Consider the following 20239-nt stretch of genomic DNA (forward strand, 5'->3'; position numbering starts at 1 on the left):
AGCACTCCTTCCCACAGCGTGCTAGTTGGAGGATTAATGGATTTGCAGTCCCACAAACAGATGGCACCAGGTTGGGGAAGACTAGCATTGATCTACTGCAAAAAGAATGTTGCAGTTGGATCCTAATCTGCACTTACATCCTTGGAAATACTCTAGAACACTTTTATGCATTTGGAAATACAATGGTTTTTATATCTGTTCTTTTAAAAACTCTTACTTGTGTAACATAGCACATTATTGATGTGTGAATTGAGAGTCAGGAATTGTTTAGTTCAAATTTCACCTCTGCTATAAACTCTTTAGGTGGCCTAAGCAAGCCAGTAGCTATGTTTAGACATAATGGCTCATGGACTACCCTCTCCCCCTATAGCGGAACTGCATGGAGAACATTGGGAGCTTCCATTTCAGATTAACTGTAGCTTGCTGTGTCGTCTGAATCTAGGTAAATTGCACTATAGCACAAGGCAGAATATGTTACACCTGCGTATTCTAGATGAACTGATAAGAAATGGGTAGCTCTGGGGCATCATGACACACAAGCAAGTTCTTCAAACCCAAGAACTCTTCAGCAAGAAGAACTTCTTTACCAGCTAGCTTAGTACTTTAAAAGAACAGATAATTGAGGGAGGTGGGGTGACCACACAAGCCAGAGGCTCACTGCTGATCATTTTCACAGCGCTAAACTATGGTTTAGTTTTGTGTCCAAGTGAGACCACTATCTCTGCTGTAGGAAGATCCATACCAGCTCCCCATACAGGACTAATGAGACTCACTGAGAACATAATATAAAGTGCTCTGAATGCTAAGTATTCTTTCATCCTGAAAGTATATGTTGTTGCATTTTTATATTTAGTTTTTAGCCTTTCAAAATATGTATATAAAATGAAGGGCTTAAAATTATATTCAATTATATTTAAAAATTATATTCCAGTATAGAGAACAGCAAAATTGACACAATTATTGGACACAAGAGAAGAGAACTGGAGCTGTCATGTTCTGTACTAGCTAGAGTGACAAGGTAAAACAACCGCCTGATTTAGGACCTTTTTAAAAAAGCAAAAAGTGATAAATGTTTTGAGCCAGCAAGGAAACTATGCTTTGTAGTCACAATATCTAAAAACAATCAACCAATGTTTAAATTTACCTTTACTGTTCTTAATTAACTTTGATTTATGTATGACTGTGCACAAAATGTCCTTTGCTATACAAAAGTATTTTGGCCATGTTAGTATGCTAAACAATGAGTTAATGCAACATCCACAAATAGGTAAGAGCTGTAGCAAGTTTTTATGCTGAATGGTACACCATCTCCTCTCCTTCTGTTTTGCAGGGAGAAGGAGTTTGGATGTGGTTCCTTCTGGTTAAATGTTGATTATTGTATCTTGAGCAAAAAAGTGTGTTTATCTCTAACATAGTTAATCTCAAATCAGCCAACTTCAACCCTTGGGGCTGTATCCACTGTTAATATAGCCTTAAGTCCTATTCATTTCTGTGGATCTCCTCTAAGTAGGCCAAACACTGAATACCAAGTAAAGTTTCTGAAACTGGCTTATTGAAACAAACCACAATTGTGGATCCAGACAGCATAAAAACTGTGATTAGACTTCTCCTTGGCTGCAGGACAAGCAGAGAAGGGATGGGGAGTGCACAAAGCAAAACCCCATTAAAGCAAGTACATACCCTTGGTTTACCATGGCAGTCATGTTCATGAGGTAAATATAACCCTGACTGGCATATTTAAAGGGGTTTTTGTTTTGTCTTGGGAATGTCTTAGTTTTTATAGCCAGAGCTGAATATAGGTGTCTGTCTATCTGGTTTTTTTTTCTGGTAGACATCATGCATAAACCTAATTTTGGGAGGATCAAGTATTTGTGAGAAGAAAGTATTATAATCTAGACAAACAAAAGCAAAGAGGTATTTTTTAAATCTGGGAAACTAAAATTATTTCCTTTTCCCCAGCTCTACTTCAGGCATATTAGTCCAAGTCCTCTGAGCCAAAAAGAGTTTGGTCAGGTTAATCCTTAAGTCATTAAGGCAGTCCTATCTCACTGTCAGTATTAAACAGAAGGAATGTGTGTGTGTGCAGCAATGCATGACTTTTTTTTTTCCTATGGAATTCTTTGTGTAACTCTGATTTTTATGTGTGAATTAATTTTACAGAATTCCCTCCATGCCCTGTGAAACAGAAATGACAGCCTGTCTTCTGGTTTCCACTGTTATGGTGGGAGCTGTCTTTTCAATAAGTACTACACCTTTGGAAAACTTTGGTAAATTTTTTTTGTAAGTTTATTTATAGTTTATATAAAGCAATGTTTAAACTGTTAATTTTTTTCTGTTAAAAACTACAGAATTAAAATAGAAAAACCAAAATAATTATATATTGTAAGACTTTATTTTGTATATTGGTGTAAAACATTAAAGTAACTTTCAGAAATGTTTAGATATGAGAGTTTTAACATAATGGAATGTGGAGCAGTTAGGATAGTATATGCAGAGTTGAAGTTTGGTCCCAGTTCTCTTATTTTTGCTCCTTGCCACATAATGTAAAATTTTAAAAAATCAGATAAGCTAGGTGTGAACAATGCTAAATATACATAACTCTGAACATTTGTGTAGACTACACAGCTGAACAAATTGGTAGATACAGACTTGGGTAACATGAACCCTTTAAGTAGAGCTTCCTTTAAGTAAGTGCCCAAACATAAAGATTTATGTTTATCTTATGGACTTACTGAGACGGAATCATGAATTAGAAATTGTTTGTTTCAAAACAATTTTACTCAGGACTTATATCCTGTTTTGTAATCATAATAACATAGTTGCGTATTGGCACACTGTAGGCTGGTTAATGGCAGTGGTATATAGACCATAGACACAGGGAATGGCTGCTGTTTAATTACAGTATCAGTTCTTCCATATAATCACTTCTTCAATCTATAAAATGATCCTTTCTAAATACTTCATCTTTTTCCTGTTAATGAAGATTCTATGAAATAGAAATAGACAGAAAGGCAGTCATTATGTTGTCATAATGTTAATAAGGATAAATGTTTTTGTTCTTATTTGGGCTTTGATTCCTTTTGGGATGAGGACTTGCTCATTTATGAAAAAAGTGTTTCTTGAGATTTTGGAATGGTTAATAAAAAAGTGACACTTTTTCTTCATGAAAAAAGTATTTCTTGAGCTAGACTTGATGAATAAGAGAGGTTAGAAATGTAGCCACATGGAGCCATAAGGGAAACATGAGCAGATTCATAAGAAAATGGATCCCTCTTTGAGCATGAATTGTATAAACATGCAATTATTTATTTATTAGTTGTATATTCCACTTTTTTCTTACAAAGAACTCAAAGTGGCTTACATCATTCTCTTCATCCTGCTCTCAAACTTACCCCACAACAACCCTGTGAGATAAGCTGGGCTTAGAATTTGTGACTGTCCTAAAGTCACCCAGTTGGCTCCATGGCCAAGCAGGGACTAGAAATCAGATCCCAGCTAGTCATTCCTCGGTGTTGGGCAAACTGGTGACTTCACCCTAGATGTCTTCACATTGGTATGAACTTCTGCAGGCATCATATAGGAGTAGCTGTTAGTGCTTAAACTTTTGCATAATCTTTGCAGGCAGACCCTGAGGATGTATAAGGGTTGGTCTCTGTTTCTGTTAATTCCAGGGCTTAGAAAACAGTGAACAGCAGCTAAGCCATCTAAATTTTGTTCAAAATTTTGACCTGAGCATCTTTTTTTGAAAGAGTAAACTGCTAAATAAATGTGTATAAAACTGTTGACCCATGGTAATGTAGAAATAGCCCCAGAATAAAGAAGTGTTCTATCATTGTGAGCATTTCTAATGGAAAAATGTGTTTACCATACCACAATATATTACTTTTTTTTTAATATTAGGAACTTCAAAAAAGGGACATATTGTTACCTATGTCCAGGAAGGAGAAGAAAAAAAACAGACTTCCGGTACAGCTGGCACAAGAGGAACAAGAAGGAAAGTTTCAGATACTACTCCTAGGCGAAGATCTGCCAGGAATGCTAAAACAGAAACACCAAGTCAATCACAGAGTTTACCAAAAACAAGTAGTTCTGGATGTGATGCTAGTGGTGATGGTAGCTCATTTGTGAGTGCTTCTTGTACAGAATCTGAGAAATTACCTCCAAAACGGAAGGGTAAAAGAGGAGCTAAGCAACAGGAACCTTTAGTTAAAAAGAAACTCAGAAGTTCTGGACGGTATGGAAAGACATCCGGTGATCTAGTAGATGCTGATGAATCAGATGAAACCAAAATAACTCTGCTACTAGATAAAAGCAATTTACCAGACAGTGAAAATAGCACCTCTGGCTTTAGTCACAAAAATGATGAGGAAACTCAGTCTGCTAATGGCTTGGAAAACTCCAAGGACTCTGTTGAATGTAAGGAAGAACCTATAAGAGATCCCGCTGAAGAGCAAGATACTTCAGACATCTTAGACAATAGTTCCTGTTTTGAAGATCCTCCTTTGCTCACCCTAGAGGAAGATGCTGCTTCATATGTTCAGGATCCTCCTTTGCTCACTTTGGAGGGAGGCACTGAAAAATGTGAAGTAAAAGGTGGCACTGTGTTTGAAAATAAGCCATACAATAAAAATCCAGTTGAAGAAGTGGATCAACCTTTACATGTTTCTAGAGAAAAATTGTCTGACAATATAATAGCACTTGCACATCAGCCTCAAGAATTAGATAGTCCTACTAATGAATTGCCAGTGAAAGTGGAACCTGTGGCAATAAAAGATAGCCCTTTGGATAGTCCAGGAGACAAATTGCTGGAGAAATCAGAGCACATGTCAATATCAGATGACTCTGTTCCTGGAACTGAATTGCTTGAAGGAACAGAATCCACGGCAATAGCAGACAAGCCATTCTCTGATCCTGGAGATGTGTTCCTGGAGGAACAAAGAACTGTGGTAATAGCAGATGAGCCAGTGTCTGGTTCTAGAAATGAATTACTAAAGGGAACAGAATCATTGGCAATAGGTGAGATTTCGGAGAGTCCTAATGATGAAATGCCAGAGGAGCCATTGTTTAGTCATTCTTCTGAGAATGAATTGCAAGAAGGAATAGAATTTGACACAGTAGTCAAGGAGCCATTAGATAATACCACAGACAATTTGCAGGAGCTTCCAGTGTCATTAGAGATAGAAGATACTAAAACTGAAAAAGAAGCAAATATCCATGCAGATAATGAAAATCTAAAAGGTACTGATTTATTAATAAATGTTATATCAGAAGATAAATGTAATCAATCTTTAGAAGGGGCTAGAGAGGAATCTGGAAGTGGTACATCATCCAAGATAGATACTCAAGATAGTACATATTTGAGCAAAGATGACAATGAGATAGTAGCTATGGAATGTGACTCATTTAGTAGTGACCAGAATGAATTTCTGATAGATCAGCCAATAGTGAGTGATAGTGTAGTGCAAGAGGCAAACTCTTTAGCACATCATACTGAAAATTCTATATCCTTTTCAAGTCCTGACAAGAAAGAAGAAACAGATGGTTCCTCAGAACATAAAAAAGACAAAAAGACCCGAACTAGAAGATCAAGATTTCATTCTCCATCGACAACTTGGTCTCCATCCAAAAGAGAGGGGAAAAGATCTCAATCTCCATCTCCCAAAAGGGAGATTGTGGTTGAAGGCAGGATGCCTCGGTCTCCCAGAAGGGATACTTCCAAAGAAAGGCAAAGATCTCTGTCACAGTCTCCAAAAAGAGATTCTGTGGCTGAAAGGCAGAGATCTCCATCTGGTTCTCCAAAAAGAGATGATGAAAGCAGTCATCCTGCAACAGAAGGAAAGAGGTCTCCATCCAGTTCCCCTAAAAGAGAACCCCTGAGAGAAGGTAGGAGATCTCCATCTGTTTCCCCTAAAAGGGATCTTCTCAAAGATGGGAAGAGATCTCCATCCAGTTCTCCTAAGAGGGATCCTCTGAGAGAAGGAAGGAAATCTTCTCGGACACGAGCTAAAGATTCTTCTCCAAGACACAAATGTAGATCTCAAAGCAGGGATAGAGATAGTGATAAAGATGGGTTAAGAAGAGATCATGAAAGAGAGAGTAGGAGGAGGAGATGGTCACAGTCTCGATCAAGATCGAGATCTAGGTCCAGATCCAGGCCAAGAAGTAAAGGCCCTTCATTTCCTAGAAATGAGAGGGATGGCTATTCACCTCCAAGATGGAAAGACCGGTGGACAAATGACAACTGGAGAAGTCCCAGAGGAAATGATAGATATAAAAGAAATGAGCAGGAGAAGCTGACAGAGAGTATGAAAAAAGAGAGGGACAGTGCAAACAAAGATAATGACAAACAATATTCTTCTGAGCAGTATAGGAAAGATTATCCAGACTGGGTAATGGAAAGGATAAATTCAGTTCCAGAAATGAGGAACAGAGAAAGAGACAATTTTAAAAGTCAACAGTGGGAAGAAAATAGGCACAATAATTCAGGGACTCCTTGGAATAGAAACTTTGGATCTGGTTGGAATTCAAATCGTGGCAGAGGTGGCCGTGGCAGAGGCGGCCGTGGCAGAGGCGGCTTTATGTATGGAGACCAGGCTGAAAATCGCTGGCAAGCTAGGAAGCCCCATTCAGGGAATGCAAATAGCTCTGGAAATGACAGTTCCAGATTTCCAGACCATCAGCCATACAAACGTAAGGCGGAACAAGACATCTCTTTTGATACACCCGCTGATAGGTCGGGATGGACATCTGCATCAAGCTGGGCTGTAAGAAAGACTTTACCAGCGGATGTACAGAATTATTATTCAAGGAGAGGAAGAAATTCTTCCAGCCCACAGTCTTCATGGGCAAAACAAGAAGAAGTAGTGCCTGAGCAAGGTATTTTCTTCAAATATTAATTTACTGTTTTAGGGGAGGGTGGACAGAAATGCCCATTTTATTTTTTGAAGTTCTGTGAAGACCAGACATCTCTGGCTAACCTTGATTTCTGTGAAACCCTTCAACTTAAGTAGCTTAATTTCCTGTTCACTTCCCCTATTAATGCATACTCCATGTCAAGTGTTCATTAAGATTTGGATTTTTGTGTTCTTTAATGCATCTCTTCAGAAATTGACTTCATAATATAATGAGGTTATTATATACGCTATACATGGATTATATAGTTGCTTAAACTAAGGTTATGCATAAGATTTATATGAATGCCAAACTGAATCAGGCTGATTCTAACAGATTTGGGATTCAGTCAATGCAAAGCAAGTCTTGAAGTGAATTCAAAGTGCTGGTACTAACATGCAAAGCCCTAAATGGCTTGACATCAGGTTATCTGACAGGTCACCTCATTCTATATGTACCTACCCAGACCCTGCGGTCATGTTTAGGGGTTCTTTTCCAGGTGCCCCTTCCAAAGGAAGTGAGGTTGGTGGCTACCAGGAGTAGGGCCTTTTCGGTTGTTGTACCCCAGTTACGGAATGAGCTCCGCAAAGAGGTGCACCCAGCTCCTACCTTTTATTCTTTTCAGTGCCAGATGAAGACTTTTTATTGTCCCAGCATTTTAACAATTTATTTTTAACTTCATTCTTTAGTATTCTGTGAGTAGTAGTATTCCACTCAAGAAAAGGACACGTCTATCTTTTGAAAATGGAATAGAAACTGATTTTTGCTGACTCTTCCTCCTCAGAGCCACTTCTGTGACCAAATCCTTCTAGAAAAACTGGCAAGGAGGTCTGTAGGTGTGGGATTAGCACCCTGATTCTGTTAACAGATACCTTAATTGAAATCACTTCATTTCATAAACTTGTACAGTGTATGATAAATAACAATGAAAAAATAAGCAAACTTCATAGTGCCACACTTTTGTCCTCTATTTAAGATTCAGGAAGTCAAAGCCATATAAAGTAAAAGAACCGCTCCACAATCCATAGTCTTCATGGCTATGTATGAAGAAGGGGTGATTCAATAAAGGATCAAAAGCCATAGTTGTGTTTGAGAATTTAGTTGTGTGTTTACTTTGGACTGCTCCTCTGTTTTCAGGCAAATACAGTTAGCTTTGCTATGCATATTGAAAGCATTTGTAAGCAAAAAGTTCTGTTAGCTAACCGATGCTTTGTTCCTGCTACCATTGGTTTTATTTATACACACACACGCACAAGCATATATATTTGCCATCCCATCTGAGAAAAACTATGAATGACATAATAACTAACAAATCAGATGTCTTTCTAAGTGACTAGTAACTTTAATACAATTGTGGGGAAAAGGAAATCGAGGCCTGGATTTAAAAGTTGATACTTCATAGCATGTATGAACAATGTGTCCTTTGGATGGTTTTTATAATGCTTTATTGACTTACACTCTTAAATGTTCTCCCATCTGATAGATCCAAATTTCAAAGACCAAGCCAATCAACAAGGTGATAGTTCTCAACTACCAATAAATGTGCTGCAGCCTCAGATGAATGTAATGACACCTGTAAATACACAACATCAGCCAATGAGTATCTTTCCATATCCAATGGGTGTTCCTGCTCCAATTATGAACATACAACACAATCCATTTAACCTTCCTCCACCAGTGCCCATGCATCTTCATACAGGAGTGCCTCTCGTCCAGGTAGCGGCTTCAACCAATGTGTCTCAGGGACCACCACCACCTCCACCACCTCCGCCACCATCCCAGCAGATTAACTATGTTGCTCCCCAGTTGGATGGAAAACCATTGCAGGTATACCGTTTAGTTGTAAAATATGTACTGTGTTTTAGAAGCAACTGTAAGTCAAGCAACCATCTTAAGTTTTCCTAAAACAATGACCAGGAAAGAAAGACTTCAGGCTTCTGAGGTCTACTTTGTTTTTGCTGGAACCCTGAGTTCCAACAACTAGAGCTCAGTGCAAAAGGTATGCCTTTAGAAGTAAAGAATTTTGAGCCCAAGAAATTATTGTTGAATACAGGAGCTGAGAAGATGTAAAAGCAGGTTGGAGGATCTCCATCAGCTACAAATCCCTGCTCCTTCTGTTCCTGTGTAGGCAAGTCTCTGGCCTGTTACTATCCTCTTCCTCCTCACATTATTATAGTGTTTTTATGGACAGCAGTGCCCTATCACTGCTGTCCCTCTTCTTCACACCTGGTGAGCTATGTCCTGACGTAGCTGGTGCAAAGTTGATTTTTTTCCATTCACAGAGCAAGTAAGCTCAGGTCTCTCTGTCATCACTTCTGCAAACTGTCTCTTTTTTCCCTTCACATACTTGTAAAAATATTTTTTAAAAATACCTGAGCCTGCATGTTCACTGACAAATTGGTCATGCTGAATGGGTTCTGTATGATAACGCAGCTCTGCACAAAAATTCTGTTCGCCCATTAGGCAGGAACTATTCCTGGGCTGCTCTCCTTTTCCATCTTCCAGAATAGGTTAATCCCATGTTGGGGCAACCTGTGACAGAGTTCTTTCCACTTAAAAACTATAGGAAGTGCTTTCACATTAGATGCCCCCAAGTACTTAGTGTATTTTGGATAGTTGATAAAAATGCTAGGCAGTAGTTTTGTGTGCAATTACTAACATGCACATTTATGATAACTTTTTAAAACAGGCCATTCCTAGTACTTCTCATGTTGCCAACAACATGAGTTCGACACTCTTGCCTGCTCCAGCAGCAACTCTGGGAAGCATGGAAACATTTCAGGGACCAAGTTCTGGTAATGCAACATCATCAAGTAACATCAAATCCTCTAATGCTGCTGTAAAATTGGCTGAAAGCAAAGTAAGTGTAACAGTGGAAGCCAGCGCGGATAGCTCCAAGAAAGACCAGGCAAGTTCAAAGCCAAAAGCAGTTTGCATAACTCTAGGGTGTTAAAAGGGAGAGTGAACCTTATTTGCCCCAGACATGGAGAGACTGTCACTATCTATCAGCTTCTCTGCATGTCTCCACTTAAATTTCCTAAGAAATCATAGAATTTCAGGCAACTATTGTGTTGACTTAGCCAATATCTAACTCGATATGAAAAATTCTGTATTTCTAGAAGTATGTTCCAAAGAAGCCTGTGAGCTATTAACCCATCTGCTCATACATACCTCTATTAAATCTTAGCTGCCTAAAAGAAGAACAAAGGACTCACATGTTATAAGATTTCTTGTCAGGTTGCTTGGAGGCAGCTGGTACTGCGATTTTAGTGCAGTCATTTATCAGTTGATGGCTTTATTCACATGCCACAATGGTCTGCTGGGACTTGATTTACTCATAGGGAGCAGTCATCCTGTGCTGGATCATCCTAGGATGATTTTTTTGCATGGCATCTGTGGGTTCCTGGCTTACTGCAGCTTGTCATGCTTTGCAGGCCCAAATGGGAGGGGTTATTTGAGGATGAGAGGACTCAGGCAATCCATGGCCTGTTTTAGAGTTTTCTGAGAGTTTTCCAGCCATCAAACAATACTTGCTGCCTGGGTTCACATGATACCACAAGCCATGGCAAGTCAGGTGTCTGGTGATGCTCGGCACAACACGAAACTCCCCACAGATGAAATAGGCCACACAGGGCCAGTCCTTGTGTGAATAGAATACGCTGTTGTATTGTCGGTGTGGATTTCAGTAAATTTATCTATTTGTTTTTATGCTTATTTCAGTGATTTCAAGAAAAGGTTGGTATGTGTGACCTCCTAAATAACATGCACATTTTAATTTTCCAGAAATTGTTAATTCAGGAAAAAGCCGCACAAGAAGTGAAGCTAGCTATTAAGCCTTTCTATCAAAATAAAGACATTACTAAAGAAGAATATAAAGAGATTGTAAGAAAAGCAGTAGATAAGGTAATTGATATTCAATTAACTTCTGAAAATAATTAGCGATCTGGATTCTCTTAGCAGTGAATGTTCTGTAAAATGCTTTGCACAGGAGGGTTTTTTTATCAGTCATGAAAGAAGCAGCTGTAGCTTTTTAAGCCACTTAGGGCACAATCCTAAGCCTAGCTTGCCAGGCCAGGAGTTTTACATCTTCCTGTCTAAACTTGCAAAGGATTGTGCCTTTAAAGAATTCTTAGCTGCTATTAGACTGGAGAGTGTGTGCAAATTTGAGCTGTTTCCATCTTAAGGTGTATTTCCTGCATTTTCTTTCCACCTTCATGCCGAAACCTTCATAACCACCCTGCTTCTACAGCACTACACATCATTATCTAATGACCATTACACTCATTTCCTTAAGGAGCTAGATAAGCACGGTGAAACTTATTCCGGACCAGATACTTCTGAGGGTCATTTGCATTGTATGTTTGGGTTCTGCACAAGTATATTTCTGTTTTTATCTGATTTTTAGAATAGTTTGACTGAAATAATTCTTTAATGGTTACCCTTTTACATTTTTGTTTAGGTTTGTCATAGCAAGAGTGGGGAAGTGAATTCCGCAAAAGTGGCAAATTTGGTAAAAGCTTATGTGGACAAATATAAACATTCACGGAAGAAAAATCCAGAAGAGCCTATTTCTATGGAAAGGAAATAAGTGTAGACTGAAAAATGCCATCAAGATGTCTGCAAAGTGCAATTTTGACATGGACTATTAACTAAAAATAGTGGTTGAAATCTGATTTTGATAAAATTATTTTTCAATATAGTGTATAATGTTTTGTTATAAATAAATATAGATTAATGCTGCAACTTCTTTATCCTTTTGCAAAAGGATATGTAAAGAGAAACTAAAAAGAATAAAGGAGCGTGCCCTCTCACTAGTAATATACAATTGTGTTGAATGCCACATGTACAGGATTTTGGTTCAAACAGTAGTGTATAGAACTGTTTGTCAGAATACAGTGATTTGGACAGATATGTACAATGTATGTAAATCAGTCAGGGAAAAGATTCAGGGCAAATTTTTCTTTGGTGGTCCTCCTACTTCCCTTCCTATTATAGCAAAATTGTTTTGCCTCAATTTTCAGGGTTAAAATATGTGTTTTAAAAGCACATTGTCTGAGCAGAACAACTCTTCAAACAAAACAATAACTCTGCAAAAGTAATTTTTCTTTCCTGAAATCATGAGTGTAGTATTTCTAGTGGAACACCAAATAAAGGTTATGCTGCTGCTTGTTTTGTGGCTTTTCAATCCTTGTTTTGAGGAGTTAGATTAAAAACAAGTTTAGTTCTGAAAGGCATGGTGCAGGCAACCAAAACTAGTGCTTAGTGTTCAACCTACTTTGGGGAAATGACCTTTGGAGTATACTGTGAGTTTGAAAGGTTTCCTGTGCTTGATTTTTTTATTCAGGTATTAATTGCCTAGCTTAAATTTTGTCTGGCATTGTTCAATTGGGTACACTTTATTTTTATTTTCCCACACCTTGAGATAAAACATTTGCTCTGTATAACATGTGAATTGTGTAAGCAATAGCCATATAAGGTGTGGCATAGCATTACCAGTTTTGGTCCAATGTAAGCAGCTGTATGGCCGAGCCATGTGATATAAAAGCAGAATAATGTGTGATATGGATTCTATCATGATGAAGGCTGCATAATAGATTGCCAAGCTCATGCCATTATGTCCTCACACTAGTATAAATGCATGAGGCAGAGTTTTATACAGAACCTTGTATCTGAGTGATCCTAAGTATTATATAATGGAATGCAGTGAAGCTAGTATGGCTGCTAGGCAGGAAATCATACATACCACAGTTTACTTGCAGTGTCTTATTTGGACTTCCAGGGCATAGAAAGTCATCATTAGGTCCCTGTGGAAGTTATGGAGAACTAAGGGAATAAAAAGGCCTTGATTTGGAAAAAGTGCTGTTACAATGTGATTAATCTTCCCAGTGATTCATTGCAGTAACTATGATGTGTACCGTGCTTGGTATACAGGTTAGTTGCATGTTTAAACAGATAAGAACAACCGTTTAGCCATGTGTTCCTGAGTGCAGTCCCACTTGTGGCAGGCTCCACAGAAGGCCAAGGCTGATGATAACTTAAGAAATATGGAATACAGCAATGTCAAAATAGTTAATCCACTTGATTACTTCGCAGACAATGAACTGCTTGGCTGTATTTTGTGTGTAACTAAAGATAATATTTATCTTATGAAGTCTTTTTAGTGTGGATGCTTTTTTTTACAGTCAAACACTATGTTTTAGACTTCTGAAAAAAAGTTTGTGTTAGACTAGTAGAAATTTTAATGATATTTCAACCTATTTTTAGCCAAATCTGGCTGGCACTTGAGGGAAAAAAATGTAGAAATTGCAATGCCAATTTTGTTTAATCACACCATATGTATTTATACTTAATACATTCTCCCAACTATTGAAGTTGAATTTTGGGGTGTTGGATACCTTTACTCTGTACAGAATCAGTGTAGATGTAACATTTCTTCATCTTTGTGAAACTTGGCATCTGCTTCTTACTATCTTGCCCCTCAGACCTGAAGGCTCTTCACTTTTCCTTTTTTCTACTAATTATGGCTAAGCTATCTTTGCCAGGGTGGACATGGATCATAATATGCTTTAAATCTGAGTGTGAGACCTGTATCTGACTACAGTGTCTCACTTTGATTCCAGTTCAGTTTGGTGCTGAGAGAGCAATAGTCATAGTAAGTGCTGACAAGGAAGGAAGGGATGAATTCAAAGAGGAGGAAAGGAAGTAGAGCTCCTGAGGCATAACTTATTCTTCACAGTGGTTAAGAGATCAGAAAGCGTCCATGCCAAGCCACAGTTGAGCATTCATTATGCTCCTATCAGGAAATCTTTTCCAAGGAGTAATTTCATGAAGAATTAATATACCCCCTTTCCCTCTGTTCCTGCATTGTGACTATGGCAGATTTTTATGGCAAACTTTTATTAGTTCCTACCCTAATGCGAAGTATTGGCTAGTATGCAGTCAGCCTATATTACATAAATATTTTTAAATTTCATGCCAAAATATGCAGCCCTTTCACATGAGGAGTTCAGAAATCCATTGTCTTAGCATGTAGGCACACTGAGCAGAATAGGATATGCTCCTCTCCTGTTGGCTTATGCACTGTATGCAGGGATGGGCACCATCCTTTGCTGGATTCAGAATGGAACGTGTCTCATCAGAATGTTGATGCTACAAGAAGGGTCCAGTCACTTGTCCTGGTCAAACTGATGGCATCTGGCCCTCCCCATCATCATGTCAATACTGAATTGCCCATCTTCCATGCTGATCACCCACCGTGTGATGTATGCATAACTGGATTGGGCCAATCTACTCTGTCTTCCTGAGAAAATCAAGATTTCCTGTAACGTGAATACACAAGGACATACGTACTCTTAAATATGTGGGCATTTACTGTTGCAAGGCTGCAATCCTATGCACATTGACATGGGAGTAAGTCCAAGTGATTTAATTCAGGAGGACTTCTGGAGTAAAGATGCATAGGATCTGCTAGCAAAAGCCACTTCTGTATTCCTGCACTATCAAATGAAATTTGCTAAGTGCTTCATTTTGTCATTTTCCAACCATTTCAGTAATGCTATAGAAAACATCAACTCAAAAGATCTAAATTGCTGTGAGGAAATTGATGAATTGGAGCTTCTTTAAATTGTGATTGTGAGGGAGGATATTGGTATACCGAGCACTCCTTCCAGTCTTTCAATGTGCATGTGGCTTGAATATGTCATAATTTAAAAAATACAAAAAAAAAAAGTCAAGAGCACAGTGGCTGATCTAACTCCAGGCTATGGTGTCTGTAGCATAAGGCTGGAATAAAGTCTACTGAAACAATATTCTAAAGAGTTTTATGTAGTTCAGAATATTTTCTAATAAATTCTTTTGACTAAGCTGGAAGGAATCTGTCTCTTTAATAAAACAATTAACTTTTGTATTGCTGTCCATCTCTGGCTATTGGAGACAGGAATTCTGGATTTAGGAATGCTTACTCCATTCACAGGCAATTAACTGGCTGCAACAGGGGCTGAAAGTCAGAAATCGTTCTGCAGTAGATGGGAAAACTGTATGGAGGACTACCACTGGCCTTAACTCTTCACTATATTCTAGTGCTGTCATTTATGGCAGTGGAATGCCTCTTAATGGTTGCCATTTTCCTCTCAGAGTGCCTTAGACACTGGCATTTCCAGAGCATTAAGAGTTTTGGGGGGCAGAGGGGCAGGTGGTGGCAGCTAAGAAAAGAACTGCTATAGGTGGTGCCACTAAAATAAATTTAAGAGGGTATGCAATGCAATGCTATTGATGGAAAGCCACCACTCACTAAACTGTTCAAACAATATTGACACCTGATTTCAAGCTGAGAGTTTTGACAGTGTTCCACACAGTTTAAGCAACTCACCCTTGCTAGTTTCCAGGGTAAGGAAGATGCCCCTTTTTGGGAACTCTAAAGTAAGTCCAAGTCATTGCAGCATTTCTTTCTGTCTAAATCCATCAGGTTGGTTTTATGGTATATTCCACAAAAGTAGACATGCTTGCTTTGTTGGTAATGGAAGTATTACCATAGTAAAGCTGGACAGTAGGAACAGGAGCCATTCTCTGGCCTAGTTTGGTTTGTTCCACGTTTCTTACAACTGTAATAGTTGTTTGCAGGAAGTAAGGATCCATCTCTTCACCAACTGGTGAATCAGCAGCCTCAGGAACTTTAGGAGGTTCTGCTGCAATTTTATTACGCCCCTGGCTTCTGCTGACCAGAATCTTCAGATTCTATAGGATGTTGCAGCTGCAGTTGAGCCACTGATACACCTTCCTTTACTCTGGAAGCAGGTTTCGCACAGTTTGGGGAATGGGGGTTGCAGTGGCACATGTCCTTCAGAATTTGGTTAAGTGGCAATATCTCGAAATGGTCAGAACTACTTCTCTTTTGGCTTAAGGCTTTTCTCTGTGTGTGCTTTTTGCAGGATAAAGGGAATATTTGTTTTCCATCCATCCACCTGAGATTCATTAAGAGGTTTTGCTGCTTTATTGCTTGCATTTTACATTTGGAGGCTCACTAAAATTTTCATTTAACTAGATACTTTACACCTCCTCAAGAAAGGAGGTCCAACTTAGGGTTGGAATGTAACTGAGTTACTTGAGCTGAAGTGCAGTTGAAGCAAGTGAGATAAGTCTCTGGTGGCTTAAGCCTAGTGATTTGAATAGTAATTGTGCAACTAACAGTGTCCATCCAAGCCTTTGTCTTGTCACACTGAGCCTATCCTTAGATGAGTGATAAGGAATACTGGTACACTTGCAAGTAGAGTGGTTGGGATCGTTAGGCACTCGCCAAGGCTCACATCCAAGCAGAGGTGCCAGGGTTGGCTCCCAGAGTCTTTGCTGGGTTTGCCTGCTCCCTTACCTTCTCTGAGCATACAAGCAGTAACAGGAGCGTGGAGACAGAGCAGCATTCTCCACTTGGCTTGTGCTCTCTTGAGCAGTTAGGTTGGAAGGGAGAGGGCAAGTGAATTGATAGTCGTGGTGAGAAAGAGGTGGAGCCCCAGAGCATCTTGGCCAAGTCATCCCCCCGCCCCATACACACACAGACTCCAGCACTGTGCAGGTACACATATTTGACTAAGCATGCACTAGCAAGTTCAGCAATGTGGTGATGAAGCAATCACAGTCCACTGGGTGTTACCAGCTTGGGCAGTAATCTAAAGCTGTAGAGAAGCAAGTGTGCAACTGTTGATTCCAAAGAGCAGCTCCTTTTTTAAAAAAGAAAAATCCCGAGGGAGGGCAGCAAGCAACAGTGGCACAGCAGATTTGGAATCTCCAGTTAGGGCAAGAATGAGAAGCATTTGCTCTTCCCAGTGCTTTGGGCTACAATCCCTGTCAGCCCTAGCCAGCACAGCCAATACTGAGAGATTATAGAAGCTGGAGTCCTAAAACCTGGAGGGCCACACATTGCCTGTCTTGAGGTGAAGCTGGGCTAGCTTCTTGTCTGAATCCTTAGACAGTCATGGCCTATCAGTGTAGATCACCTTTCTCCAACTTGGTGTCCTCCAGATATGTCTAGGCTGCCATTCGCATCATCCCTGCTCAGCAATGCTGGCTAGGCACAAAGTTCTAACTTCACACTTCTGGAGGTTGCTAGATTGTGGAAGCTTGGGTAAGTTTCTGAGCAAAATGGACCAGTGAGCTGACCTGGTATCAGGCAGCTGCTTCAGTCTCCTTAACACATTTCCCTATCTTTTTTCACACTACCACATGTATAGCATTGCCCAGTCAACAATATTTAGATTTTTATGGGTGCAGAGATGGTTTGTCAAACTCAGAATGTCCTAAGAGTACTTTGTATTTATGTGCAGCAATAAAAACACTTCAGATAATGCTTCACAACCATCTTCACTCTGGTTATCACATGAAGGTTTCCAGTACAGTTCAAAGTTAAAAACAAAAGGAATTTCCCTGCCTGAGTTTCAGTATGGTAACTGTTGAGGCATTATATCTACCCTATGTAATCTTTGGTAAATGATGGTGCCTAAAGCTAGATTTATAAAAATGCAAGTGGAGAACCATCTGTGAAAGACTCTGCAGTCTATTCTGCATTATTGTTGTAAGCCGCCCTGAGGCTTCGGCGAATGGGGCGGCATAAAAATGTGTTAATAAATAAATAAAGAATTAGTTCTTTTTGTATACCCCCACACAAGCACAAAGTATAAACAGAACAATTTTTATTTTTAGTATGATTAGGTTAGCTAGGATGGGAGTTGATGCATGGTAACTATTTCCTGTATTTGAAAATAATGGAAATCTAGTATTTGATCAAATTTTTAAATTGACTTCAACAGGTAAGCATGTTTGCTATTATACTGATGGATCTTTCATGAAAAATACTGTGAAAGAGATGCTGGTCGGTTCAAGACTGAAGGTCCTGGGCACTTTTATTAATGGGAAAGCATCCTTTCCATTGTGAAAATATGTTAGGTAAGAATCACTACCTTTGTCACAGCTGAACTGTTCAGCTGAGCAATGTTACTGCACATGTATTGAGCTGCCCATATCAACACTGATGATGTGTTGGTCTCCTGAGCGTGCTGCAGAAATACTCAATAAACTCAGTCATACTGCTGCCTTTGACATTCTGCTTGTATTTTTTCAGACCCAAGATGAACGTTCCCTGCTCTGCTTTTCACATTTCCCCATGCTGTGTAGCCCTTCTTTCTTGATAAGAGCAATCTTACCTGCCGCAGTAACCTTCAGTCTAGTATATAACTTTTCTACACACTTCTCTCTTTATACTGTCTGTATGACAACACTCTTTTCACTTGTTTGTAGGTCTGTTTTAAAGCAATGCTTTTCTTCCCCTATTATTTTCCATGTACCTGAGTTGCTCTGTTTTGAATTGTTGTTAATGCTTAATGTTCTAATTGGAAACGATCCTGAATATTTCCCCCCATTTCCTGCCAGTTTGGGGTTCTGCAAATAACCTTTTCTGTGTTTTGTTGGATTGCTTAACAAGTTCTGCTTTCATTGAATCTGAAGCACGTTTAGACCAAAAAAAGGGCCTAAAACTCCCAGCATGCTCTAGCAAGCTGTTCTGGGGCATGCTGGGAATTCCTACACTAGATCAACAATTCTTGCATGCCAAATGTCAACTCATTCCAGTCTACTCTTTCCTTAGATGTACAGCATTTAATCTTTATTCATTCTATAATTTTAATTTTCTCACTACTTTTATGATATTTTGAGAGCCAGTGTGGTGTGTGGGACTGGGACTCTTGGCAACCTGGGCTCTAATCCCTGCTCAGCCCTGCTGGAGCAAACTGGGTGATTTTGGGGCAGTCATAGACTCTCAGCCCAACCTACCTTACAGGGTTGTTGTTGTGGGTATAGGAATTGAGCAGGATGAGGAGAATGATGTAAGCTGCTTCAAAAAAAGCAGGATAAAAATCTAATAAATAAACAAATACATTTCTATGGAAGGGTAACTGACTTATTATTCAGGCTGAGGGAATGTGAGAGTTGCAAGTCTTGTTCTCTTTCCTCCTGTGTCGGATTGCACTCCTGCCTGCTTCATTTTTTATCCCCTTTGCTGTCGGAAATCGATCCGGTTCAGCCTAGGAGGTGTCGCATACACCAGACACACTAATTCAACATGTGATCAAGACCTTCCACTTTTCTTCCTTAACCAAAAGCAGTGATCGGTTTCGGAGACTATCTATTTTTAATACCCCTCCGTGCAATGGGACAGCGTTACATGAAGCCTGGAAATACCCACTCCCATAGGGCACCACCTCCTTAATTTCATCCTGCCTTCCAAGGTACTTGAAGCTTTAAGGAGCTTGGTCCAGTCTGAGGCAAGAGAGGACCATATGAAGCACTTCTGCACCAGTCCACTTTTAGTCCCTCTACTGACTTCTTAGCTTCAAAGTGGGCAGAGCCCTCAACTTGTCAGGGCTCAGGCAGATCTTCTCCATCCCATTTGATTTATTTCCCAAACCCCTTGAAACTTTCTTTCTGTACTTGACATACAGGCCTTGTGGATGGCTACCTGCAGCTGAGTAGTTCATATGCTCCATCATGTCCAGCTAAATGGTCTTCACAATTCAGTGGGGCTGAGAGTGCCTGCTTGGTGATGCCTCAGCAATAATATAGTCCCAGTCTGGGATAGTGAAAATAAAATTTGCATCCTTAATTCTGGAAGTAATCCATGTTCTTTAGGTCTGAGCACGGAAAAACTAGATTAGTTGAAAAGGGTTTCAGCAAAGATTCATTTGCTGCTAGGGGGTGCACAGTGGTAACAGGAATAAATGCACTGGAATATACCTATTGGAAGATATATTTTGGATTTAGTGGTCCAGGCTGCAGGCATCACTGAATCCATCATCATCTGTATCGGGACTGCTAATAGCAATGCAAGGAGTTACAGGGTGACACAGGAGAGGCAAGGATGCTGAGCATAGCTGTGGAAGAAACAACCTGGTAAACTTGGTGGTCACATACACAGGTATATCTGGGAGCTGAGGGTTGATGCGATCTATAGCAGTATGGTAAGGTGGGAGCCTATTGTACCAATGCATGGAGCTTGGTCTCATTCACACAAGACCAGAGGTCCTCTTTCCTACCTTCATGCCCTCTAGATGTTTGGCCTGCAACTTTCATCAGCTCCAGCTAGCATTGCCAGTGGTTCGGAATCAGAGCTGTCATCCAACATGTGTGGAGGATGGAAGTCCTAACGTCCTCTGTCTTTTCAGGAAACATAACAGTTCTTCGTCTCCCTCAAAAGGGAAGAGCTGTGGTTCCAGGTCTGCAAGAGTGTGGCAACTGGCCGCCTGCAGGCAACTCCATCTAAGGATGCAAGGTGTGATGAAGCAGTGCCAACTGGCACTGGCTGCCACCA

General features: G+C 39.7%; 1 protein-coding gene across 2 annotated transcripts in view; it reads left to right on the plus strand.

Annotated features, from left to right (window-relative positions):
• The window catches only part of SCAF11 (SR-related CTD associated factor 11), a 34814-nt gene extending 20061 nt beyond the window's left edge, over window positions 1-14753 (plus strand). The window contains exons 9-15 of one of the 2 annotated variants that reach the window (XM_044422897.1): window positions 932-1018; window positions 2161-2267; window positions 3901-6876; window positions 8375-8718; window positions 9581-9799; window positions 10675-10794; window positions 11351-14753. In XM_044422897.1, the coding sequence (XP_044278832.1) occupies window positions 932-1018; window positions 2161-2267; window positions 3901-6876; window positions 8375-8718; window positions 9581-9799; window positions 10675-10794; window positions 11351-11479 (3982 nt within the window). In that variant the 3' untranslated portion in view covers window positions 11480-14753. The remainder of the gene's footprint in view (window positions 1-931; window positions 1019-2160; window positions 2268-3900; window positions 6877-8374; window positions 8719-9580; window positions 9800-10674; window positions 10795-11350) is intronic. The other variant, XM_044422899.1, reaches the window with a different exon arrangement.
• The last annotated feature ends 5486 nt before the right edge of the window (window positions 14754-20239 follow it).

The sequence above is a fragment of the Varanus komodoensis genome, unplaced genomic scaffold, assembly GCF_004798865.1.
Source record: "Varanus komodoensis strain SLA01 unplaced genomic scaffold, ASM479886v1 scaffold13_1, whole genome shotgun sequence".
NCBI lineage: Eukaryota > Metazoa > Chordata > Lepidosauria > Squamata > Varanidae > Varanus > Varanus komodoensis.